Here is a 27,535-nt window from a genome sequence, read left to right on the forward strand (position 1 = left end):
AGTTATTTTTGCTCATGGAAAGCTTTTCATAAACTTCAATTCTACCTGTCCACAGCAGAGTGACAATAGGAAGCAAGGCATATTTTTCATTATTTTGACCATTTCTCATTTTCTGCAAATAAATACTAAATTATTGCTTGGAATTTCAGAGACATTTTGTCAGGAGTTTGTAGAATAAAAGAACAATGTTCATTTTATTCAAACATATAACTATAATGAGTAAAGTCAGAGAAACTGATCATTTTAAATGGTCTTAGTTTTTTCCAGAGCTGTATGTCAAACATGACTTCAGAGAACTTTGACTTTGTTGAAACTTTTAACATGTTGAAAGTGGCCTCTGTCCCTTTAAGAAGCTGCTGCTCTTTCTGACATTCTGCTTCAGTTTGTCATCACTATGCATCTCCATGATGCCATTTACAACGGGTACTCGGAGTGTTGCACTGAGGAGCAGCTCGTATGATGAGCTCAGCAGACTCTCAGTTCCACCAGGAGTTTGCTAACTGCTGCTGCTAGTCTGTAGGAGCTGAGTGAAGGTTGATCTGAGAGGCAGAAAATCTGCTTGGACATTGGAGCTCTGAGGAGATTAAAAGATTTCTCAAACATGCATGAAACAATAAAGGCGACACTCCAGGCACATTTCTGATGAGAATGCAGGACTTATTCTCACATCTAGTGAATCTGGATCAATGATGAGCAGGAGGAGAGATTCCATCAGGACAGAAAAGAGATGGAGAATTTTGCACAATGAAGACGTAATGTTCAATTTGAATGTACTTACACGTATTAGTGTTTATTATTCAATTTACAGAAATCCAAGTTTTTAACATTTAATTAATACACTTGGTTAGAAAACACTTTTGTCCTCCTAAAACTGTTTTTGAATGAGAAATATTAAAGGAAATTAACTGATAATGTCACAAAAATGTCACCAATTTAGTCAGAAGATCAGATTTTTCTAAATCAAATTAGAATAAAAACCTGATTGAGAAAAATGGATCATTTTTTGATCCAGCGGTGCAAAATAATCCTAATTCAGCTGAGAAATATGGGCAACTTCCAAAAAATATTTTTTGTGACCCAGTGTACAAAACAATATTTGCATAGAGATCCTTACCACTGTTATGCAAACATTAATATGACTGCATACGAGGTTTTCCTCTGTCTCATGCTCCACATTGTAAACCATTGACAGCAGATGCCGCTTCCTGCATCTGCTTTCCAATTACAGTCCAGATGTTTCCACAATGCCTCACAAACTGCAGTCCATTTACACCCATCTGGAAGTATTCAGGAAATAAATGAGCAATAGTTGACGGTTTGAGTTAGTTTAAGTTAAGAAGTTAAGACAAGAGTAGTCAATCAGGATTCAGTCATTAAGCCTTTAAAGGCCAACGAGTAAAAACAACAAAAGCTCATTTTAAATTCAATAAATACAGGAGGAAAATAAGCAGTGGTATTAAATATGGAACTGATAAACGGGTAGAATCTGTAAACTCCAGGAAGAGGCAGACCCCAGTCTGGGATTTGAACCCAAATCTGACCTTCATGGAAGAAAAGCACAACATTGTTTAAGGTTTGCATCATGTGCAAACCTTAAATGTGCAAGAAGATGCTAAACTCTTTAGCTTCCTTCCAAAAGCAGCAGTGTGCATCATCCTCACCGCACCATGCCCACAGTGGTGGCAGCAGTATGATGTGGGGACGCTTGTCCTTAGCAGGAACAGATCAGCTGGTCAGAGTTGATTTGAAGATGAACAGAGTGAAATAAAAACTGATGAAAGTTGAAGCTGGTTCACCTTCCAGCAGAGCAGCACAGCTAGGGTACAACGGTCCAGTCAAAGCTACAAGAAAACTCAAGGCCATAACCTCTATCCACACGTCTCTGGGTGTAAAACGGGCACCGTCAGCATGTTCTTTTATTATTAACATTCTTATTCTTTAAAGAAAGTGAACTTTACTCTGTTCTGTGTTGGGCAATCAGAACAGAGTAAAGTTTTAGTTTGAAACATGATAACATGTGAAACCTTATAGGAGAATCTGGAGCTTTTTCCTCCTAGTTACTTTATTTGAGCTGTTTGAACACAAATGTTCAGCTTTCTAAATGTCTCCGACCCGAAGTTCTTGACTGTCTGAAACAGAACTTCTTAAAACAATCAGTAACACAGTGAATCACTGCACAGGTACACATCTGTTCACCATTCAGTTTATTGTAGAATGCCTTCTAGATCTCCTTTTCACAGAAAGTAGGAAACATCTGCATGTTACATGTGGGATGAATCTACCTCAGGAGGGGCCTGGCCACTTTAAAAACGCTTACTAAAAAAGGAAATTAAATGTCAGAGTAGCCAGAGTAAAATCAGTGACTGTGCAAACATATCTGGAGGATGTGAGGCATAAAGTACATCAAGTGTTCCTGTAAAGCTGTAAGGAAACAGATTCACACATTCCTCTGCTTTCTCACCAGAGAACAATCCCACCTCAGCCTTAACGTTAAAATCTGCTCCATTTTTTTACTCTGTAATAGCTGTCCCATAAAACAAGCACTTAAATGCAGGCAACCTCTAAGGCAACATGTGAACTACAAGCAGACTGAGCTCAAACGCAGCCTGGACAGCAAGGGCCTTCCCAGACTGGTTCTGATCCGCTCCAATGGGAAGATACCACAGAACCAATTCGCCAAATCCACTGCTGGATACAAAATACAAAAACATTACACACACAACAATACTGAGGTCAAACAATCAGGGAATCCACAGCTTAGTGTTGGCTCCAGAAGCTGCAGGTGAAGGAGCTGTGAGGAGTGACCAGGAGGAAGGGTCCAGGAGGAGAACGGGGACCAGCTGGAGAGATTCTGCTCATTTCCAGGAGACCAGGTGTGTTTTGCATAAGTGGGATCCCATGCACACAGCAGGGCACATTTCAAACCCCCCGCTAGCTTCTGATTGTTCTGCAGACGGTTAGCTAAATGAACTCCATCCCAGTTTCACATTCTGAGGAGCGTCATGATGATCCAAACACACACTCACAAGGCAGCCTGGAGTCCTGAGTGCAAACACAAAAAACCCACACAAGCTCCCACTGCTGCGGCCTCAGCCTGTCCGTCCTGCAGCAGCAGCTGCTTCTCAGTCAGTCAGTCAGTCAGTCAGTCAGTCAGTCAGTCAGTCAGTCAGTCAGTCAGTCAGCCTCCTGCCCCTCCTGCTGGGGCCATGGTCACAGAAGATGCTGCAGCTGTTTGTCTTCTTATAGAGTCTATGATGCAACATGCAGGACATGCTGGATGGGGACATGTGTGTGTGTGTGTGTGTGTGTGTGTGTGTGTGTGTGTGTGTGATGCAGTGAAGCAGAGAGGATGCTGGGTAGTGTCTTCATGATGTGCCCTGTCTCTTCTGCTGCTGCACCCGGATCAGCTCCAGCTGCTTCTTGCACTTCTGGTAGTAGGTGGACAGACTCTTGTTCTCCTCCAGCAGCTTCTTGTGCTCCTGCACCAGACGGGATGTGTTCTGCTGGTCCTTCTCGTCTTGGTCCAGTTCAGCAATCAACTCCGTCCTGCACACACACACAGGTCATTTTAAACACACACTTGAAGTAATGCATTCCAAACCATTTCCAGGCTGTGCTGCCATTCCATAAAAACATGAAACAATTTTAGTCCAGTAACCTGATGGGGTTTATCTGGAAGCAACTCAACAGTTCAGCAGAACTTTGGACAAATGTTTATCTTTTACTTAATGGAAAGGATATCAAGTCTGGAAGTCATAATTTTAACAAACCATATTTTCTGTATTAATTTAGACTTGCAATCTGCCTCAGTGAAGTTCCAGATTTTTCCCAGATATGTTGACTACAAAACAAAACCCTGGTGATGTCTCTCAGCCTCCTAACATGCACAACAGGTGATAAATGGTTTATCACCTGGATAAACTTTTCATCATTTCTGAAGTTAAACCACGAATTCAAAACATCTAATAAAAGTGAACATTTTGATGCATCTTGAACTGATAACTTTTTAATCACCAACTTACTGTTGTTACTGGTGAAACTAAGGTTTTAACTGTTCAGTGTAAGCACTGAATGCTCCAAACAATGTTCAGCCTGTTAAAACAACACGTTTAAAGAGTTTATTTTTATTTGAGTGCCGTTTCAAGGTGCAACGCTGCAATGAACCTGGTCAGTTCAGTACAGAGGGAAGCAAGTTGTTAAAGGAGAAGTTGTTGTGACTCAACAGTTCACAGGCAGAGACATCAGTAGATGCATTATGCAAGTAACACTAACTCGCACACTTCCACACATGCCCATAGAAGGAAGTTGAAGTTATTCTTTCTATTTACTTCCTTCACTGATGTATTCTCTGATAGAACAGATGTTGAGAGCTTGGCATGAACAGCCAGAGCTGTAGCAGCTACACTTACTTCCGCTGAATCAGCAGGGCGATCTCAGTTTGGACTTTCAGATATTCTTGGGCCATTTTGCAGTGCTGCTCAAACACCGCCATGGACTCTTTGGAGTTCGGACAGGGAGCAAGAGGCTGGAAGACAGAGTATGTTATCAGGAGTAATGGAGGCAGAAACTGAAAGCTGCTACAGGCTACAGCTAATTAAACCAAGCTAGCAGAGAACTGGCAGCAGAGAGCATGAGGTACCTGCAGCTGGTGATCCAGGGTCAGATAAGCCATGGGAATGGAGTTGTCTGAGCCGTTAGTGTCTGTGAACAGAGCAGACAGAGATAAGCAGATGGTTGCTGTGGCTGAAGTTTTTCACCTCCATCAGTATTTTCCACTTTAGATCACTGTGACAGTGCTTTGCAAGAGGATTTAAAGACACTCCCTCATATTGTTGTGTTACCACTACTTGTGATACAACATCTGAATGGGATTCAAATGATGAACCAACACAGTAACACTAATAATTGGAAAGTGGAGGGAACCCAAGTTTTTATTTTATTTTTTTAAGGTTTTGTTGGCTCTAGTGGCCTTTATTTCAAAGTAGTTCAACAGGAAACAGGGTAATGAGAGAGGGAGAGGACATGTGGCAAATGTCGCCAGGCCGGGAATTGAACTTGCGGCCACGGCCACAAGGACTAAGTCCTCAATACGTGGGTCGTGCTTTGCTCCTGCGCCACCACAGCATCCCCGAGAAATGTTTTTTACAAGTACAAATAAAAAAAAAGGTGATTCGCAAAGACAAAGTCCAGAGTGTCACCAACAGCTTTCAGAAGTCACCGAATAAGGAAATGGAGTGACCGGTGAGTGATTAATCTCTGTACAGTGCTGGAAACTCAGGTGTTCCTCAAAGGTCTCAGACGTTATTTGGAGAACATCAGAGAACATCAAGCATCATGCAGAGTAGGTTCTACCAGAGGTCCTGGAGGGCCGGTCTGCTGCAACTCTTACATGTCTCCCTGATCCAACACATTTCAATCAAATAGTTGAATCACCTCAGTGCAGTCAGGTTCTCCAGAGTCCTGCTAATGACCTCATTATTTGACTCAGGTGTGTTGAAGCAGAGACACATCTAACGGTTTCGAGAGCTGGACCTGATCACCCCTGTTCTACAACAACATCTCCCAGAGATCTGTCCAACCAATCAGATCATGTGTAGAGTATGACACGATGGCATGTGCTGCCTAGCAACACCTCAACTGACAGGCCAGGCAAGGAGAGATTTACACAGCTCGTATGGTAAAATTTGTTGTTAGGACAAGCATGAATGAATGAATCATTAATTAACTCATCAATTAATAAGTGTGCACACTACAATTCTAACTCTTTTATAAAAGATTTGCCCAAAGAGGACAACAACTGAAGGAAAGCCATCTAAGATCTTGTTTAAATTTCTCCAAAAGCCATGTACTGAACTCAATCATGTGCTGGGGTCAAAAGTTATTACTTTTGGTATCAATATAAAATGTGTGGAGAAAATGTACAAGGTTGTGAACTGGGAGCAACAGTGCACAAGTAATGTCATGCAGAGGTTTTCATTAAAAGTTTTAGGTAAGACAAGCTGATGATGTTTGTGTTCCAAGTGTGGGATCACCTGTGGGGTCATCATGGGGGAAGTAGCTTCTGCTGTTTGTCTTGTCAGGTGGCCTCACACTGGGACTGGAGGAGCGGCTGCTGCTCCGACTCCCCTGAAACAGGAAAAACACACAGTCAACAGAGAACTCACACACACACACATATGGACTGCCAGAGGTAGAAATGAACAAAGACAACATGCAATTCATGACACATAAAAAAAAAACACTAGGGCTGTCAATGTTTCAACATTAGTTGAATATGAAAGCTACCTATTATGACCTAAAGTCTCTCTCCCAGGAGGCTTCCCTAATTCACATCAGTTATGTTGCGGACTTGATACGTGGAGTGTGACAAACAACAGTGAAAGAAAAAAGTTTCCATGACAACAGCAACAAAAGTTGATCTTTTTCTACTTTCTTGTGATGCGTTGCTAGCAAAGGTGTGAACATCTTTGTGGAAGAGCTCAACATTTCTCATGCACAAATTATTCTGGTTTGATTTGGTGCTCTGTTGAAACGGTAATGACCCTCATAAACAGATGATAATACATGATTGGGCAGCACATCACTGATTCTACCATCCTGACAAATTTTCTCACTGTCATTTGTGAAAAAAACTCTACTAGATTTCAAAGCAGGATTATTAATATCACATTGAATTCCCATTTCTACCACTTGGCAAGTTAATATCACAGAACACATCAACAATCTTTATTGAAATTAGAAATATCAATTCCAGATGATTCTATTACTGTCTTACCTGACTGGACTCTGTGCCAATAGCTGGCAGATCCTGGACAGACCGGCGTCTCTGAGCCTCACAGGTGGCTGTGGACAAGAGGACAGGACAAGCAAAGACAAAGGACAGAATGAGACCCTGAGAGGACCAGGAAGCTGTGATGGGAGACACATTCCCTGCTGCTGCTTGACATGGGACTTATTCACTGATTTATGTTCAGGCCTCCCAAAACATACTATAGAGTTGGAAGTTTGTGAAGAGAGCTTTCACTGCTTCCATTCCACTACACACATACAAGTGCATTCCAAAAGTATTCATACGTCCGTGTCGGTCAAGCTTCCAAATATGATACAACCACAAACTTCAATAACTTACTTTGCTTTGACTCGAAAAATCAACAAAAAGCAGAACATGGTTGCAATGAGATAGGAAAAGAACATATGGTTTCAGTTGATTCATATAAATTCAAATCTGATGAGTGTGGCATGCATCCCTATCAATAGAATCATGTTTTTGTGTCATTTTAGCAATTCTAAAAATTGAACCTTGGAAACCTGCACACTCAGATGCAGGTTTCCAGACATCTGAGTCTTATTGGCCAGTCACTGTTTAGCCAAAATTTTAGATTAGATTTATGTCTGGACTTTGATCTAAAGTATTTTATTGTAAGTCTGGTTGCATATTGCTGGCAGGTGAATCCCAGTCTGAAGGCAGACTAAAATGTTTTCTCCAGTAATCATTTTAATCATAATCAATTATCAATAAAAACACAAGTTTGAGGTTGAAACTTAACAAAATGTGACAAAAAATTATTGTGTAAGAATACTTTTGTAAGACACTCTTACTGCAAACTAAGTCAATCCACAACAGCTTCTATTAATGAGTGTGCACTGACAGCCTGGGCTGAATTACAGGCAAATGAACAAATGTTTGGCCAACAAGGCTGAAGAGAACTGAAAGGTACTGCTGGTGCCTGATATTTATTCATTTATGTACTGAACACATCAATACCATGTTTTATCCAGCTGCAGAAGATATGCAGCATGTAAAAAGTATTAAAATGTCAACAGTTGTTCTCGCAAATATACTGTATTTTTATTAAAATGAAATTCATGTCAAATTATAAAGATTTTCCATAAGACACAAGTTGAGAGGCTTCTTCAGATTTACTGTAATACAAGCCGATCTTTCCTGCCAACAGCCATCACTCTCTACATAACTCTTTGAATACTTTGAATTAATGAGTTACAACATTTAATTTCTCTTTGGGATCAATAAAGTATTTTTGAATTTGAATTATAACCCACTAGTGTGCTGTAACATTACATTTTATGTAAAGGTCTCTTTGCTTTTACCACTCATACCAATCTGTGTAATACATTGGTAATAAAAAACCTTTTTCTTTTTACAAGTCGTCAGTTTAAACTGCTAATATTGATATGCTGAGCAGCAGAGATGTTTTTTACTGACAGACTTCAGCTGCTTTCTTGGCTTTCTATGACTTTTTGCATATTTTCTTCATGCATTCAATATGTCTTCCCTCTAGTGCTGGGCGATATGGGAAAAAGTCACGTATCACAATATGGACAATTTCATGTCACAATAACAACATATATTTCAATAGACCACAATTAAGTACATTTTCAGTTATTCTCTGAAAAATCTGACAAAATAACAGAAACAAGGCTCTGTGATTCTTCTAATCAAAAGATTAAAAGAAATCAATTTGTATTCATTATTCACATCTGAATCATAGTTCCAAATTTAAAGGTACATCTGCATAGAAGATGAGATAATGTGTTGTTGTTGCAAGCTTATATAATACCCAAATTCTGCAGATATTTTATTCTACACCAGATATGAGGGTTCATCTAACTCTGACTGATATTGTGCTCTATGAAACACTTCAGCATGAAACATGAGGACACATGTAAACAAGGACACGGCACACAACACAAAACACTTCAGACAGACTTCTGAATTTCTTTTTGCTAAACTAAACAACATTTGCATTGTTGACATTTTAACAAGTTGATGTACGCAAAGTTTAACTCTGATCTAGGTAAAACTATGACTTAAATAAATTTAGATGTTACTGGCACTTGAATTGTTGAACCTCCTTGAATAGCTATGATGCCCGAATGGCTCATAGGTGCTAAAATATGTTCAAAATAATGTCCCTTTGTGCTATGGCATGCAAATGCACATTTTTCAAATTAAACTTCACTTTTAGAATCTTTTCTATATAATTTTATTATAAGGTAGACCTACTATGCCAGATTTGCAAATCATCTTTTTATGAATGAATTTTTATGAATAGACTATTGAATACTGAAGCTATCTCAGAAACAGTTACCAGAAAATAAAAGAGTGAAAAAACAACAATTAGTGTTTGTGTGTGTGTTTTGGAAAGAGATGACGCATATAAATGTACTGGTATATAAAATTGGTACATCTTATTGGCCATAACAGCAATGCTAATATTGGATATTGATATTAGCCTACATTTTGATAGGAGTTCATCTCTGATCTAAAGAAATGAGTTTCATCTTCCTTTATCAGATGAAGTTGGACTGCAGCACAAAGATCAGCTAAATAACTGATATGTCGTTTTTTATTTCTTTATCAAAAAATCAAATCAAAGTGTTCTTCTTGGTATTGAATTCATAATTGTCATATAAAAAAACCTAAAAGTGACACTAATGACAGAATGACTTTCTTAGCCTCTATCTGGTCAAATTCAGTGTCTCTCACATGAGTTGAGAACAGAAGCCATTTCTGACACCCAGAGCTGTTCCCATTCCTTCATTTTCATATCTCTGCTAGTAATAATAGCTCTGACCCTCAAAGCAAAGGAAATTAATCACAATGACTTTTGCAAAGTTAATGGATTTAAAGAGAGAAAAAAAGGAACAAAGAGTCATGCTTTCTCTTAGTCCTTTATACATCAAAGTCAAGGACAAAACCCAAAGAAGTGGTGAGCAGATTTACTCTTTGTGCCCATGATTTGTTGCAGTCAAGACAGAAAAACAACAGAACACAGAGCCATGAGTTAGCAAAGTTGACTCATCTGCACACTTGACTTGTAGTGATGTTCTCACTGATTTCCCAGTGAATTATTAAAAGTCACGGTCAACTAAAATCTGATTTTAGAAATTGCAAACTCAGATGAGAAAGTTCAATAGTAACTCATGTTCTGGTTTTGTCAACTAAAAAGTAAATCAGAAAGCAATGAGGCAAGAGACAACGTGTGGTTCCCCCGTGCCGGCACAAACACAACCGTAAATCAGAAAACTAAACAGCCAGGAAATTTAGTGTGGATAAACAGGTAGAAACTAACACAAATGAGAGAACCATGTCAGCTGACAGCAACCCACAGGCTCAGTCAAGCAAGCTCTATCCAGTCACCAGGAAGCCCAGGGATCCAGTGATACCTGTGACGACGATCTTGGGGACATCCAGAATGGTCCCGAATGATGCAGTTTTGCGATGGCCTGGCTTATACTGGCTGCGTGCTGCAAAAACACACATACACACATACAGCTGCATACACAACAAGCATGCAGACTGAGACAGACTTTGGGCCCACAGCATGACTGCTAATATGGGTCATGTACATGCAGAGCGGAGAGTGAACTTGTAAGAAAAACATGCACCCTGCCCATTCCAGGAGCAGTGCTGTGCAACACTTCTGAGAACAACATCAGCAGGCACTCATCTGTAATGCTTGACATTATGGAGAACATTACAGATTGTTAAAGCAGCATCAAAGCCTAGAAAACAACACAGGAAATGCTTTAGCATAAATGAAAGCAGTGGTGTGTCTGCTTAATTTCTCTGCATGAGAAAACATGACTGACCACTGTTTCTTGCAAGCCTTTAAGCTTTAAAACAAACTTAGCACATTGATATGCGAAACTTACAGAGTTGTGACAATATCTGGGTAAATTAAAAGAAAATGACTTCAGTCTGTGGAAAGCACTCTCTTAAAAGTCCTCTCAAATAAAACAAAACTGTGAATATCTTTCAAGAATTTATACTCCCTGCATATTTTTGTGCAGTGTGATGTCTGCTTGTACCTGAAGGTGTAAACTGCACTGTGGGCTCCAACTCAGACAGGTCAGCACTCATTCGTTTGCTGTCGGAGGATGCAAAGCACTGTGTTCTTGCTGGCAGGCTCTCAACACTGCCCCCTCTGGACAAGGGTAAAGTTCTCAGTGGGTCTCCCTAAATAAATAAATAAATAAATAATAAATAAATGAGTAAATAAATAAAATCAAAGACAATTGTTGATTAAAATAAATTTCTTCCAAAACAATTATTAAAAGGAAACCCATCAGGGTATTAAATTACTTACTTAAAAAAACAAAGACAAAGAGAGGTGGAAAAGGCACTTAAGTTCCATAGTCAGGTGTTTTGTGAAGTGAGCTCTTAAAAGCTGGACTGAAGCCAAAACCAAAGAGCCTTTACCTAGTAATTCTATCCCTCTAGAGTCTCAGATCGCAACAATACATCTCACAGGAGGAAACAATCTTGTAAACCAACTATACACAAACCAACTGACCAAGGCAATAGAAAGGTATGAGGAGATTGAAGCTCAGGTAGACTGCCCTGATAGCCAGGAACTCTGTGAATCTTAGAGAGAGTACACCTGAAGTCAACCAAACTCAATGGAGAAAGTTGCTCCCAGCAGGAGTGTTACAGAGTTCTCCAACAGGAGATGGGAGACTAAACGCATGCCAACCAAGTCACAGCTGAAGGACCATCTTTAAAATTATGCTAGACTGTGACTGCAGAGAGTTGCACCCTGATGTACTGCAGCTATACAAGAGGCTTATCATACAACATGATCCCAGCAACCACCATATTACACTCCACACAGGCCATGTTCCACCACTGATCCATGTTCCATCACTGTTTTAAGAAGAGAGCTTCTTCTTTTAGCTCCCTGGTTCTGATGCTGCTGCCCCAACAAATGATGGTAGAAGAGATGATGCTCTCAGCAAAAGACTTATAGAATCTGCAGCATCTTCCTGCAAACCTTATTACTGTTATATTAGTTAACAATGGTCTCAAAACACAGTTTCCCCCAGTGTATTATAAGCCTGGCGGCAGGCCATGCTTTACTAGCCCCCCATGCCAGACCAAGTATTGATTGTTTTCCAAAGCCGGATTGCAATCGTCTCTGTTACTCTGAGCGAATCACTGGCAGAGCAGATTTATTCCTAAAAAAATAGGTTTTTAGAAGAAAGTTTTATAGTTGATGCCTTTAAAGCAGGGGGAACGGACCAATCACACCCATGGTGCCTCTGCTCATTGCCTCGCACGCTACTGCTGTTTAATCTCTTGAATTAACCTCAGCACAGATCGAGGGCACCTCCCTTTAACTCACACTGGACACAGGCTGACCTGTATGGATATTTACATCAACCCCCTGTGAGGAATTATGTTTCTGTACATCAAGGGAGGAGTTTAAACCCCACCGCGTTACTTCTGGTTGCGCAGCACTATGTGAACCACAGGAATAACTTGCAGCCGTGCTTTCAAAGGTGCGTTGAACGAGTGGTGAGAGTAATTAATCTTTGTGAACAGAGGCGTTTACATCTCAGCACACTGCCCAGCGTGTGGCTCTGTCTTCAGAGTAAAGATTATATATATGGTTCTGGTTGGCAAGTGTATTAGTGGTTAATGACCCAGTGGTAACCTCATCATGCAGGTTCAGCCCAATGAGGAACTTTTACGCTCGCCTCGTAGTCACGCATCACGCTAGTTTTATATTATTTGATCATTTTTTCTAGCATTATTTTTCCGGTTACACAAAACCATTTGTCCACTTAGTCAACCAGAATTAATGCGCATAGCTGCACGGAGATCTGAAACTCTCATCCCATAAAGTCGAGCAACCAAAACGGTTTCTGTGGCACAATATTACCGTTTACAGCAATCATCTCTGGGACAATTAATCACCCAGCAAAATTTGTTAATGTGACAGGCCTAACCAGAACCCAACAATAATGTTGGCCTTACCTTTGGTTTGAAATGAGGTGCAAACTGAGGAGTGATCTTGATCGTGTCGTTGCTTCCTTGAGAATCACTGTGTTCCATGTTTACATCACTTCTGTTGCTTGTGCTGGTGCCAGTATAGTCCATATATGAAACTAAGATCCATTAAACAAGAAGGTACACAAGATTTTAAATTGTATACATTTTCTCCTTTAATTACTTCTACATCCCTCTGATTTAACAGAATGTTTACTGAGCTTGAAAAATTATTTCTGTCAAAACAAAAATACAGAAGTGCAAAGTTAACCTAGAACAAAGCACAGCAAATAAAGACAACCCACCCACAAACTATATAAACAGGTGTACTGAATGACAGAGTCCTTCCACAACACTTAGAAGCTGAAGTAAGAGTAAACAAAAAGCGGATTTTGATCAATCTTTACTGTATTACCTTCTGCCCTGTCATGTTGTCTTTTATGGCCAGGTTATTAAAAAACTTTTTACACTTTTAAAAAATGCTTGAACCTTCACATCAAAATAACTTATGTAATAAGAGATTTTTGTTATTTTTATCATCACATCATAGAACAACATGATAGTAAAAATGACAAGAGCAGAATAGTTTCAGAACTTAACAGAATCAAAATTAGCATATTAAACTTAATGTGGGATGCAACAGGTTTGCAACCTCTCCAGTAGTGCTGAAGAACTGATTCAAAGTGTGAGTTCCAACAGAAAATAGAATCATTATTTATTCTTTTCACTGTAAAAAGTTCACAGCTTTCAGCTGTTTCTGTGTGGAGTAACAGAAATCTGCACTACCAAATTTTAGAGAATCCCTAACACTACCTTAAGATTGGATTTTAGCTGGCACAGCAATCTTTTTCTCCTCCGTCAAGTGAACATGTGCAATCATATTTGTTCAATCCCAATGCAGCTATGTCAGTTCAACCATTCACTATGAAAAGCAGTCACTGACAAGTTATGCTAATCAACTGTTGAGTGTAAGGCAGGTGTTTCCAAAACTACTTGAAAAAAAGCTACTTTGACAGGTTCTACTTTACTATACAACATTGTGATGAATAATAATGTTTAGAGACATGGTTTTGTTTTGGTAACTTTGCTGAGAGAAACACCAGATGTGAGTTTATCAAGCTCTGAAAAGGTGATGAGATAAAAAAAAGGTTTAGATACCAAAGGAAAAAAACTCAGTGTTCCTTTAATCTCAAATGACAATGCAGAATGTATTATCTGTACAAGATGAAACAAAGGACATAACGAAGCCAGAACAGACACAGTCGTGGAAAATTTTTAAGATTCTTTGTTACCTGTACTGTTTGCAGAGTTACTCTGCGCCTCATCTGAGTACTGGTATGGATACTGAAGAGGTTCATCTGATCCTGGGAAGTACTGAGAGGAATTGCAAATAAACAGCCTGAATTTAGTTTTGAATCCATGAAACACACAATTAAGCAAAAAAAAAACAAAAAAAAACAAAACAAAGACCAGCTGTGCATGAAAATGTGATGAGTTATACAATGAAGCCATGGGGAAGAGTGATGGATGCTAGTGATTTCAGTCCACCTCATGCTAGCTTAAAACCATCTTTCAGTTCTCATGGAGAGAACAGAGAAGGCCAGAGAGAGCTGCACTGTACCGACAGGGTGCTGAGAGGAGATGTTGTTCATGACAAGGTCTGGAGTGGCAGAGAAATATGTTAGAGTGGTACTGGATATGTATGAAACATGCTGCAAGACAGCAGTGAGGTGTGCTGTAGGAGTTCCATATGATGGTGGGAGTGCATCAAGGATCACCTCTAACCCTTCATGTTTGCATTAACCTTTTCTGACAGCCTGTCCATCAGACAGGAGGCTCCATGGACTACAAAAGCTATGTTACAAAGCATTGAGATGCAGATGACATTGTGATTTGAGGTGAGAGCAGGGAGCAGGTAGAGGACAAGTGGGAGAGATAGAGGTGTGGAGTGGAAAAGAGAAGAATGAATATTAGTCACAGCTAGGCCTGTCGCAATAAATGATAAATCAATTAATCGTGCGATAAATTAAAACTATCTACGTCATTTTAATTATCGCCTTTATCGTCTCTTCCAGCCTTTTTCTCTTTCTGTTGATGACACTAAATGAAAAAAGGCTAAACTCCGGTGCTCTCCACTGACCCTCCCTTCCTCACATCCTCAGTGTAATGCCCAGCACACACTACACCATCTTAGAGCTGCTGGTTGATTGTCGGCCCATTTTCAAATCCTGAGAGATCACACATTAGCTGACAGAAATCCTAGGTATAACGGTCCGATCGGGTTCGATCGTGCCATGTGGTGTCCAACAGTGCGCACAAAATAATGGCTACAAGTCCAGTTAACTAATTTTAAAACCAGGCATTGATCAATGCTGTACTACAATCTACAATGCATGTGGCTCTAGTGTCAGCGTAACATCCTGACTGAATGAAAATCATTATAACCTATTTATGTCACGTTAATGAAGAACAGCTGAAAAGTTACCGGGTTCATCAACTGTGTAGTAATTTCGCTCAAACTCCTCCCCTTGTCATTTCTGTATTCTTTGCACGAAATTATTTATAAACATTAATGTTGTTTCCTCATATCATCTCCAATGTCCGCTGGACTTCGGGTTGCGCTGTGTCAGCTGTTTGGGATTCCCCTCTGTAATTTCCTCTCAGAAAGCAGGAGGAGAATCCGCGCTTTCTGATTGGCTACGTGTCACATTCAACAGGCTGCTTTAGATCGGAGCGGCCACAACAATGTACCATAACACACCACACACTACAGGATGATCGGTTATAAAATCACAAGACAATGTTAGAACGGTCAACATTCTAAGATTGTTGGAAGGGGAAAATGTAGGTGTGAACTAACGTGTAGTGTGAACTATTGCATCAGGTAGTCGGATGTGCCCATCTTCTCTATTTAAATCTAATGATTACTGAAGGGCAATATGGTATACAGACTTCATAATCTGCACTCCTTTGCTTGAATGCAGTATTTATTTACACTTTGATGTTTTTATTCAAGTACATTTTTGTTAATGGAGACTGAGAATCCATTTTATTTTTGGTTTTGGTGGTTTTGTTTATTTTGTCAGTTCCAGTGTTAAGTGTTCTTTTGAAAATAAAGTGTATCTATCTTTGACAGGAAATTGCATGCATTATTATGTAATTTCCATTAAATCAGTGTACAATGGTCTTCAAACAATACTATCGTCTATCGCAATAATTTTTTGAGACAATTAATTGCTCAGCAAAATTTGCTATCGTGACAGGCCTAGTCACAGCGAAATAGAATTAATGTGTAAACGAGAGAACAGTGTTAATAACGATGTTATTACAGGTAGAAGAGGTAAAGAAGGTAGAGGACTTTTAAGTATTTAGGGTCAAAGGTTCAGAACAACAAAGCATGTGGAAAAGAGGTGAAGAAATGAGTTCAAACAGTTTGGAACAGGTGGAGAAAAGCATCAGGCGTGATAAAATGGTCTGAGTAAGAATGGAAGGAAAGGTGGAGAAAACAGTAGTGAGACCAGCAGTTGTTTGGTTTAGAGATGGAGGCAATGAGGAACGAACAGGAGACAGAACTGGAGATGAAGACTGAAGACTTGCAAGAAACATTTGACCTCTGTAAATGCCAACAAGGATTAAGTTACAAAGCATTGAGTTTAATTGTTATTATTGACCATATTAGGGCTGCATTAATTGGAGTGATTACCACTCTTTAAAAAGTCCAGCCTGCTGGGTATGATTTTAGCCAATACCAATTTTTTTGTGTGTGAAATGTCTCTAAACATAGCAAGAAAGTTCCTGAGTTTTTTTGTTGTTTTTTTTTAGACCTTTGTCAAGGTAGATAAGATTGGTAGATAAAATTGGCTTTACACATAATTATCGGCCGAGCATCGATCTCACAATATTAAGGAAATCGGTTGACCAAAAAATTGGTCCATCCCTACATAAAATACTTATTTTCCACCATAATTTACAAATAAATTATTTAAAGTTGTAATCTGCAACAAACTGGACTGGGCATCTAACACTGACGCTGTGTGCAAGAAGAGGATGAGCAGACTCTATTGTCTAAGGAAGCTGAGATCCTTCAATGTGTGCAGCAAGATGTTGGAGACCTTCTACCACAGTGTTGTTGCCGGTGCCATCTTCTTTGCTGCTGTGTGTTGGGGAAGCAGCATCAGAGCCAGCGACTCTATTAGACTGGACAGAATCATCAGGAAAGCTGGCTCTGTACTGGGACTAAGGCTGGAGTCCCTGGAAATTGTGGTGGAGAGGAGGACACTGAAGAAGGTTCTGTCTATCATGGACAATAAACAGCACCCTCTCCACCACATAGTGGACAGACAGCGGAGCACCTTCTCACATAGACTGCTCCAGCTCTGCTGTCGTAGGGACAGATACAGGAAATCCTTCCTGCCACATGCCATCACATTGTACAATAAAAGCTAAATCATTGTTCTGCACTAATCAGCCCAATTTTGCACAACTGCACTGTGGCACACTTGCTGTACATATATTTACATATACATATCTGCATTTTTGAATCTCTGCAAGGACTGCTCTTAAGTTGCATTTTATATTTTACAGCACTTTATAATTTTACAATTTATAGCATTTTATATTTTATATTTTATTTTATCTACAACTAGTTGTTACTGTGCCTTGTCTTTATGTTATATTTTATATTTTATTTTATCTACAACTAGTTGTTACTGTGTCTTGTCTTTATGCTGCAACTGCGAAGTAATTTCCCTGCTGGGATGAATAAAGTACTTCTATTCCATTCTATTCTATTCCATTCCAAACAGTCTATAATGTGATTGTTAAATAGCTTCTTTTAAGACCTAATTCACTCATTTTAATTTTGCAGTTATGATCTTCGATCTGTACTATCTGGTAAAACAGTATTTTTAAAGCTCATCATGGAACTTATTAAATTGTGTGAGTGAATAGACTGAAACTTTTTTCCCCCATTTTGTATCTCGTAGTTGAAGTGATTGCTAATCACTTCGTAGTTGAAGTGATTAACAATGATGAAAACTACAGGCCTCTCGTCCTTCTAAGTTCTAAGGAGAACTTGCACAGTCAGTGACTGACTAAATACTTTTTTTGCCCCTCTGAACATGAGACCACAGCAGTTCACTACAACCAAGCTGAAACACTGCAGGTTTCTTTCTTTAATTTTTAATGAGGAACATTAGAACAGGAAGCTACATGATATGAATTTTCCCACTTATCTAAAGAAATATTAATTTGGAGACTACCACCATCTACACTTCAATGAAAAAGAGCAGATGGTGTGAGCAACGGGAGATGACATACTACCTTCATTAGATGAGTCATAATCTTGACTATTTCTTCCATGGAAGGCCGCTGAGAGGGGTCTTTAGACCAGCAGCGTGTCATCAGGCTCTCCAAGGGTTTAGGCAAATTCTTGATGAGTGGTGGTCTTGTACCTAAACAAAAAAATATTAGGTAAAAAAAAAATAAAACAAATCTTGAAAGATAGAAAATTTATTTTTTTACATCTGTAACCTCAGAATGAGTTTTTAAAGATCCACAGATACAAATTTAGTAATAAAAAAAATAGGAGATATTGTTGTGTTGTGTATCCAAAGATAATAAGCAGAGCAACATTTTGCACCCAATTTGGCATGCACAAAAATAAACAAAGCATAATGGTGTCTGGTAAGCCAAAAAAACTTTTAACCTGCTATGAAAATGTGCAGATGGTGTGAGCAAACTGAATATTTGTCACAGCAAGACAGAATTAATGTGTAAACGAGAGGAGAACAGTGTTAACGGTCTGCACAACGCAAACTTTTTTAAAAATAAAATGCTACTTCCTAATTTAACACCTTAAGCTCTGGACTGTATTTTTAAAAACTCCTGCTCTTTCTGAAGCTCCGCCTTCAGGAAGCCAGCGCAATATGGCTCCTCTATTAACCCTAACAATGTTTTTTACCAGTGGTGCACTGAGAAGGAGCTCCTAAAATGAGCTCAGCGTTTTTGTAATAACTGAAGTTAACATTCTATGCAATACAGTTATTTTATGATTTATAAAATGTGAAAAACACACAATACAGCCCCTCTAAGTTTGCTTTTAATTTTATTACTTATATTTTCTGTAAAATAATACAATAAATACATTTAAAAGGTGTTCTGGAAGGCACATTTAAATAAAATCCACTATTATTAGTTGTCATTGAAAACAGATGCAAGCAGAGGTCGTTGCCATGGTTATTCATACCAGTGATGGAAACTTTCTGTGTATTTATACCATATTGCATATGTATTTAAGTGTGGAGAAATGCAATGCGCAGCAATGCCCAATTCACCACAAATCTGGATTCATGAAGGCAACGTGTACGATGACACATTTTATACAACTGAATTTTTTCTGTTCTGTAAGTTTCAAAATTTCTCCCAACAGCAAACTTTCGAACGCTGCACACTCTTCTATACATGAAACCCATGGTCATTTTCTTTAATCATTGTGTGCAGGACAATAAACTGCATGTGTCCGTGGATGGGCGCCTTAAGGCACAGGCACGCCTGAGGCCTCTCAGTGGCCGACAGCTGGACTATGGCCTCTGGATCCCACATGCAGACAGACGACATTTAAAAAAACAGTGTGACTCACCGTTATGAACAGCCCACATAATGCGAAAAGCTGGTCCACCAATTTCATCAAAAGGCTTCCTGCGAGTGATCACTTCCCAGAGAATGATGCCCCAGCTGAAAACATCACACTTCTCGCTATAATTGCTGCCTGCAAATACAGAGGGAACCACAAAAACACTGAGCACATTTTCAGACAGAGAAAACTCAAACTCTCATACTGATAAAATCAATTCTCTGTGGCAAATTTAAGACGAGAGAGAAAGATGTGCCCGAGAAAACAGAGCAGCAGAAGAGCAGTTTTTATTTCCTCGTTGCTTTCAGAAGGGAGGAGGTTGAAAATATGCAAGCAATTTTTACTGATGAACAGCTCCTGTGTTGCTTAATTACAAGGCCTCTGATGAAGAATAAACGTGCACATCACAAACCTATTTTAAACTTGCTGTGCTGGTGTGTTTTGATTGCTTTTTACACCGATGCAAATTAGTTGTGAAGAGTTCATGGAAAGGCCAGGACAAAGTTGTTTAATTGCATTTGAGTCGTGTATCTCGCCTCCAAAAACAAGGAAATGACTAGATGTTATTTCATCTTTTCTCCTGACCCTCTTGCCAAGAACACATCTCATCATTTAGTAATACATTAGGCTGCTGGCTGAATGAGAACACAAATTCTACACTGTAGTGTCCCCAGGGAAATAAAGGCACAAGTATCAAACCATCCATCTTTTTGCCTTGCTTTGGCGACTACCATCAATAAAGCAGAGTGTACAACAACTGAGGATGAATCAACAATTAATGTATCCATGCTGGCAGCACCAAGATGCAATTAAAGTGAAAAGTGCCTGCGCAAAGTGAACTGCAAGAAGGAAAACAAAGAAATGCTTGAATGGGTTTGTGGCAATTCAGAGAGAATGTGCAGAAATAAATAAAGCAAAACATATCAGGATGCATTCTGTTCCAATAAAACCAGGAGGGCAGCAGGAATGTCACTTCTACTTGCCTTCAAATACCTCTGGGGCCATCCATGCTGCACTTCCTTTGTTGTTGGTCATGTGGGTCTGGATATCACAGGCTGTTCCAAAGTCACAGATCTTCAGCACTGTGCCACCTGCCACTAGAAGCAGACTGGAACAAACATTGGAGCAAATAAAAGCAATTAGAAAAAAAAAGAACTACCAGGATGTGCTGAAATAACTGGACTAATAAGACCTCTCACAGACAGAGGTTCCTTTCTAGAACTGTTTTTTTCTACCTTTTGTAAAAATACCGGTCTGGCTAATTCTACAAACAAAAGTACCGTATTTTCCGCATTATAAGGCGCACCTTCAATGAATGGCCTATTTTAAAACGTTTTTCATATATAAGGCGCACCGCATTATACACCTCTACTGTGCACATTGAATAGACGTACAGTAGAGGCTGGGGGTTACGTTATGCATCCATTAAATGGAGCTGCGCTAAAAGGAATGTCAACAACAGTCAGATAGGTCAGTCAAACCTTATTAATAGATTACAACCCAGCGTTCTGACAACTCCGTTTACTCCCAAAATGAATAAACAGCTGTTTTATTATTTTCCCCGAGGTAAAGTCAGTGACGTGGTAACATGTAGTGCAACATTTATATCACATAGTAGAGGGGAACCTTTCCTCGATTCTATAAACACGTAAAGAACAGTCTGATACTGTTCCGGTAAATCAAACGTTAGTGCAATCACAATGTAGTAACACTCTAAAAGGTGCAAAGCAATAACAATATAGCAATAACTCAACGTTGTTCAAACATTAATGTCCATATTCACAATATGACCAACCTTGTTCAGCTGTAAAAACACAAAATAAACATGTAAAGCTCACTTTATTAATTTATTCCTCATCCATGAATCCCTCAAATTCTTCTTCTTCAGTGTCTGAATTAAACAGTTGGGCAAATACGGTGTCCAACATGCCGGCTACGTCTCGTCAAAGTCGTCATTAATGGAGTCAGTGTCGCTGCTGTTGTCCAGCAGTTCAGTGACAATTCCTGCCTTCCTGAAAGCTCGGACCACAGTTGAGAATGACATATCAGCCCAGGCATTTACGATCCACTGGCAGATAGTGGCGTATGTCGTCGGCGCTGTCTCCCCTTCTTGGTGAACGTGTGTTCGCCTTCTGTCATCCACTGTTCCCACGCAGTTCGCAGTCTAGCTTTGAATGCCCTGTGACACTGATATCTAGCGGCTGGAGTTCTTCTTCTACGGGGTAAAATGAAGTGGGCGGCTGCTTACCGTTACCTGTTGTGGCTCAATATTGGTCCATATATATGGCACACCGGATTATAAGGCGCACTGTTGGCTTTTGAGAAAATTGAAGGTTTTTAGGTGGGCCTTATAGTGCAGAAAATACGGTAAGTAACACCACCAATCAGCCACATTTTTATTGCAACAAGTGGTACCCATGAACCTAAGGAGAGAAAATTTTCTCTCCTTAGGTTAAAGGGGAGAACGATGTGCTGTATGCATTCACATCTCCTCCTGCTCCGCCGATGCGTGACAACTTCTAATCATCCCATCAGCTTCAAAGCAGTAACACTGACCAAATACTGATCTTCTTAGCTGGAATTAGTTGGATATTTTAGGATTGCTTATGGTTAACATTTTCTATTTATGGAACTGGGTATTGACCCAAAGAAGCACAAATTCAGGACTATTGAATTCCTTTTCAAGAACATGCAGCATTTCCATTCATTCAACAAGTTTTCTTCTATTAATATTTTATTGATAAGTGATACAACTATTAATCTTAAAAAAAATTGGAGTTGTGCATTTTTAAAAGTAAACTATTTTTAAATCAGTTATTCTAAAAATTGAGATTAGAGATATGATTTTATTGACATTTTTTACATGCAAAAAGAAATGTGTTGCCATGTAGTAAATAGAGCTACAATAAACAGAATTATTGTTAGGTCATTCGGATTCTTTTATATTATTTCTACATATGCTTTAAATATGTTTTTTTTTTTTTTAACAAAATATTAAAGAAAAATATGTTAAATTTTCATTTTTTGAACAACTAAATTCTGATTGAGGAGTTTTATGTTTCAGTGAATATGTCGATTACTTTCATTTTGCCAGTAAACTGGTGGGCATCTTGAGGAGCAGCATAGCTAAAGATTACAGCAATCCAGATGTGCTAATGTGCTTGTTCCTGGATAAAGTCGGATTATCTGTGAATTAACATGTTTCTAGTGTGTTAAGCACTTTAGATCTCAAAGATGTGATTCAATAACACATCACTGGCTGTTTAACAGTTTATATGTAGCGAAGCACTGAATAATGGGAGAGCACAATTTTTAGGACTTTTACTTCTGCTTCTTTGGGACTTTTTGAGGTTGTCTTTATGTTTGCATCATGCTTACCTACTTGACACAACTGAGGAACAACTTTCAAACCTCTGACCTTGCAGAATCTATTCAGCAACTTGACATTTTCTAAGCAGCCCCGTCTCTGAACTAAACTAAATCACTTCTGTATTGCATTGCACATTTTAATCTTTTTTTTTGTTAATGACATTCTTATTTTGATGCAGGAGGTGTATAGGTTTATAAACTGCAAAGTAAACAGTTTTTGCCTCACTGTGTTTGTGAGCTAGCAAGATCAGAGAGTGAAGTCAAGGCACTTGAGCGATAGTTACACAAGAGACAGCGGTGTGTGTATAGTGAGGAGAAAAAGCATACTTGGGTGGTTTGAGGTCCCTGTGAATGAGAGCCTTTGGTTTCATGCCATGGAGATAGGCCACGCCCTGGGAACACTGATAACACCAGCTCATGGCATGGGAAGCAGTGTAATAAGGGAGGGGTTCAGCACCATGCAGCACTGTGAACAAGAGAACACAGTCACAAACACCACCATGGACAGCAGACTTAACAACAACAGCAAAAAAAAAAAAAGGCAGCAAACTGGGTCCTACAGGCACACAACACAATGCAGTGCCACACATCTACTCAACTGTCTCTTGGCTATAGCTGCTTCAACAATTAGACAAGTTAAAACTGAGTCCTTACAGTTATAAACAGCATTCACATGAGATCCCAAAAACATTAAAGGTATGGTTTGAAGAATATTACGCTTGGACTAGAAGAGTGTACAGAATGGAAACCATGAACAAGCTCATATCACTAGTCTGTGTTAAATACTGTCAGCTCTACATACAATACACACCTCACAGCTTCATTAATTAATTAGTTATATTCAAATCAGAATTATTTTTGCAAATAAGAAGTCCAGAAGTTACTGGACAAATAATAGCATTTCATTCATTGTGACTAGAATCACAATTCTCTAAATGTTGGGGAATAATTTTTATATCCTTGAGAAAAAGCCTCAGGACACAACAGTCCAACGCTCTACTCCAGAATCCAGCTATGCTGCAGGGCAACAGGATCAAGCTACAGAAAAAATGCAACATTTATCCAAATCAACTTCAGCTATACAGACCTTCACATAAAGACGAAATTCATTTTTAACTCAGACTTGCACACCAAGTACAAAATGCCCTCATGTTTTATCTTACATATCTGGACTCACCATTGTACAATGATCCACCTTCAGCATATTCCATCACCAGGCAGACCTAAAGGAGGAAAGAACCCTCTTCAAGGAACCAAGACAGAAAATCAGAAAATTTCTCACTCTTAAGTTAACTTACCGGACTTTTACAAGAGCCATACAACTTCACAATATTGGGGTGGTTGACACGTGAAAGCTGCCTGAGCTGGTGATAAAGAGGAAACATCATACATCATTCTGTCTGCACAGTTCAGCAAGAACATTTTAACTGCTTACAGGCCAAAACACATATTGTCTGATTAAAATGGCCGCCGGCAGTGAGTGGAAAACATCAGGTCAATATTCGCTCCTCTCAAATCATGTGTTACACGACTAATGCAAGTAGGCAACAAGTACAGCCCTAAAAGATGACAGAAGAGCTTAAACAGAGTTTTATACAATTTAATCAGATTAATCACATGCTTAACTTTATAAGCCTGAAAAATAAAAATGCAGATTCTCAAGAAAATGTTCCATCGTCTCAAACCAAACATCTCGGTCTTCCAAGTTTTCAGGAAAGTAAAAAAAAAAAAAGTCAGGATTGTTTCTGAAGTGGACCAATGATTTTCTCAAAAACAATTTCAGATTCCTAAAACATTTCAATTAGTTGTAAAAAAATAAATTAAAAACAACAACTGGGAAACATTATGTATAAAATATTATTATTACATGTGTATAAACATAGACAGTGCTACAACGTGGAAATGGCTCAGCCCTAATGGTGCACTCTATCTTTACTGCCTAGTTGGAGATCCCAGCTGGAAATACAGCAGGAGAGGCCCTGAAACTCAAGAGGTTCCTGACCAGTTACACTAGTAAAACTAAAAACTTAGTTTACACTAGTAACAAAGTGTAAACTAAGTCACATAATGTACTGTGAAATGTCTAAAATTGAAATACAATCCTATTATGTTTGAACACATAATAACCTGAACTACAGTATTTTAGAATGTGCTTCACATTTCAAGGCATTTCAGTCCCATATCCTTCAAAAAGTAAAGGATGTTTTACTGATGGATAAGAAATAGACACCACATCAGACCATCAGAGGTCAAGCAGAGTTACTATTGGATGCTGCTCTGATCAGACTAATATCTTTCAACAATAGAAAACACTTAGGCCTGTCGCGATAAACGAGAAATCGATTAATCGTACGATAAATTAAAACTATCTACGTCATTTTAATTATCGCCTTTATCGTCTCTTCCAGCCTTTTTCTCTTTCTGTTGATGACACTAAATGAAAAAAAGGCTCAACTCCGGTGCTCTCCACTGACCCTCCCTTCCTCATTTCCTTGGTGTAATGCCGAGCGCACACTACACAATATTAGTGCTGTCGGTCGATTGTCGGCCCATTTTCAAAATCTGAGACCACACATTAGCCGACAGAAATCCTAGGTATAACGGTTCCAATGGCTGGCTACAAGTCCAGTTAACTAATTATAAAACCAGGCATTAATCAATACTTTACTACAATCTACCTGGCTCTGGTGTCAACGTAACGTCCTGACTGAATGAAAATCATTATAACCTATTTATGTCACGTTAACGAAGAACAGCTGAAAAGTTACCGGGTTCATCAACTAGCAATTTCGCTCAAACTCCTCCCCTCGTCATTTCTATATTTTTGTACGAAATGTTTTATAAACATTAATGTTGTTTCCACATATCATCTCCAATGTCCGCTGGACTTCAGATTGTGCTGTGTCAGCTGTTTGGGATTCCCCTCTGTAATTTCCCCTCAGAAAGCAGGAGGAGAATCCGCGCTTTCTGATTGGCTACCTGTCACATTCAACAGTCTGCTTAACATCCCAGTGGGGAAAACCCCTGATTTAGATCGGAGGGGCCACAACGATCTAGCGTAACACACTACACACTACAGGATGATCACAAGAGACAATCTTAGTACGATAAAAGTTCTAAGATTGTCTTAAGGGGAAAATGTAGGTGTGAACTAACATGTAGTGTGAACTATTGCATCAGGTAGTCGATGTTCCATCTTCTCTATTTAAATCTAATGATTACTGAAGGGCAATATGGTAAACAGACTTTATAATCTGCACTCTTTTCATTGAATGCAGTATTTATTTACACTTTGGCTTTATGTTATTCCGTTTTTATTCAAGTACATTTTTGTTAATGGAGACTGAGAATCAATTTTATTTTTATTTTTGGTTGTTTTGTTTATTTTGTTTATCAGTTCCAGTGTTGGGTGTTCTTTTTAAAATAAAGTATATCTATCTTTGGCAGGAAATCAGTGTAAAAAGGTCTTCAAACAATACTATCGTCTATCGCAATAGTTTTTTGAGACAATTAATCGTTCAGCAAAATTTGCTAACATGACAGGCCTAAAAACACTATATGCATAAAGTATGCTCATTTATGTTTTATCAAAAATCTGAATTTCTAACATGATAGTGCTGCTGCTGCATGTTCTATAGCACTAAACACAAGAACTTTAGTAATGGTAAACAGTACCTCAACAATAAATGCCTTCCTCTCTGATTCACTCTCAATTGTCTTTATTGCAACATCTTTGCCTTTCCACTTCGCTTTGCAGACAACTCCAAAAGCTCCTCTTCCCACCACCTACACAGGTAACAAACATAATAACATTCAAGATCATGAGTATTTTCCATACTATGTAAGTTTCATACTCTATTAGTGCAACCCACCTCTTCAACGTCAATATCCTCATAGTTTATTTCTTCAAACGGATATCCAGGTGGTGTTTCCAGCATGTCAGAGGGCGGCAACGTTTGAGACATTACTAGCCAAAATAAGCTAGTAACTTACTGAAAAAAAGAGACATTTGTAAGATATGAAACAATAACAGCTCGTAATTGCCATTACTTATACAATTCAACAGAATAAATAGCTGAATTAATGTAAACACGGATAAAAAAGTGGCAATTTTATGATTGTAAAGTTATTATCACAGGGCATGTCTAATTTATTGAATAAATTGGTGAACAGTGTTCCTAATGTTCTTTAGCAAGCTGTCAAAACGGCATAACCACAGCCTTCTCCCAGCTGGCTACTCACCACGGGTAACAGCAACAGCCCTTTAAAAACCGTCCAACTACAGACTCAGAACAACTTTGGCTTTTTTGTCGGTAAATTAGACAATGCAACTCTGACAATATCAAAGCAGAGCGGAAAGAACTACGACTTTGTACCTGGCACACTACAGAACCAGGTGAAAACAGGTTATTCTAGAAAGGCCTAGAGCTTAAAGCTAGCCATCTTACGTTAGCATTGTAGCCTGATAGCTGCTGTTAGCTAGGGGGACTTGAACAATCCTACCCTTCGTCGTAGATGTGTCAGCAGTGCCAAGACGTAGACATAGGGATGTTATCCACTACTCCTGTTCTGGAAGCTGAAGGATAACGTCCATCTTTAGAAAGAGCTTCTCCCCGTCCACTGGACAGCCAAACATAACTTCTTCTCAACTCGTCAAGCTGTCTTGCTCGGTATTATTCTTCGCTGATACTTAGCAGCTCCATCAGGAAGTGTGTGCACACTGCAATTCGGTCCCCTGA

General features: G+C 39.1%; 1 protein-coding gene across 2 annotated transcripts; it reads right to left on the minus strand.

The window, feature by feature from the left end:
* Positions 1-2,187: 2,187 nt before the first annotated feature.
* Positions 2,188-27,535, minus strand: map3k7 (mitogen-activated protein kinase kinase kinase 7). Of its 2 annotated transcripts, XM_044107214.1 has the most exons (18): positions 27,300-27,535; positions 26,669-26,788; positions 26,472-26,582; positions 24,095-24,160; positions 23,974-24,019; positions 23,124-23,262; positions 20,411-20,535; positions 19,434-19,562; positions 18,116-18,246; positions 14,086-14,167; positions 12,782-12,912; positions 10,834-10,981; positions 10,189-10,269; positions 6,776-6,843; positions 6,033-6,126; positions 4,640-4,701; positions 4,410-4,525; positions 2,188-3,546 (listed from the first exon to the last, which is right to left on the minus strand). In XM_044107214.1, the coding sequence occupies exons 2-18, from the start codon at positions 26,759-26,761 to the stop codon at positions 3,366-3,368; spliced, it is 1,803 nt and encodes a 600-aa protein (XP_043963149.1). In that variant the 5' UTR covers positions 26,762-26,788; positions 27,300-27,535; the 3' UTR covers positions 2,188-3,365. The 2 variants fall into 2 exon arrangements, with proteins under 2 accessions (XP_043963149.1, XP_043963150.1); XM_044107215.1 differs by lacking the exon at positions 10,189-10,269.

The sequence above is a fragment of the Gambusia affinis genome, linkage group LG22 (assembly GCF_019740435.1).
Source record: "Gambusia affinis linkage group LG22, SWU_Gaff_1.0, whole genome shotgun sequence".
NCBI lineage: Eukaryota > Metazoa > Chordata > Actinopteri > Cyprinodontiformes > Poeciliidae > Gambusia > Gambusia affinis.

Bases quoted from the DNA above. Each gene is read 5' to 3' on its own strand.
- map3k7 (XM_044107214.1), bottom strand. From the start codon at position 26,761: ATGTCTCAAACGTTGCCGCCCTCTGACATGCTGGAAACACCACCTGGA. The intron at 10,982-12,781 runs GTAAGGCCAACA...TTATTTATTTAG, and splicing joins CACCTCATTTCAAACCAAAG to GGAGACCCACTGAGAACTTT. The intron at 4,702-6,032 runs GTGATCCCACAC...CTCTGTTCACAG, and splicing joins CCCCCATGATGACCCCACAG to ACACTAACGGCTCAGACAAC.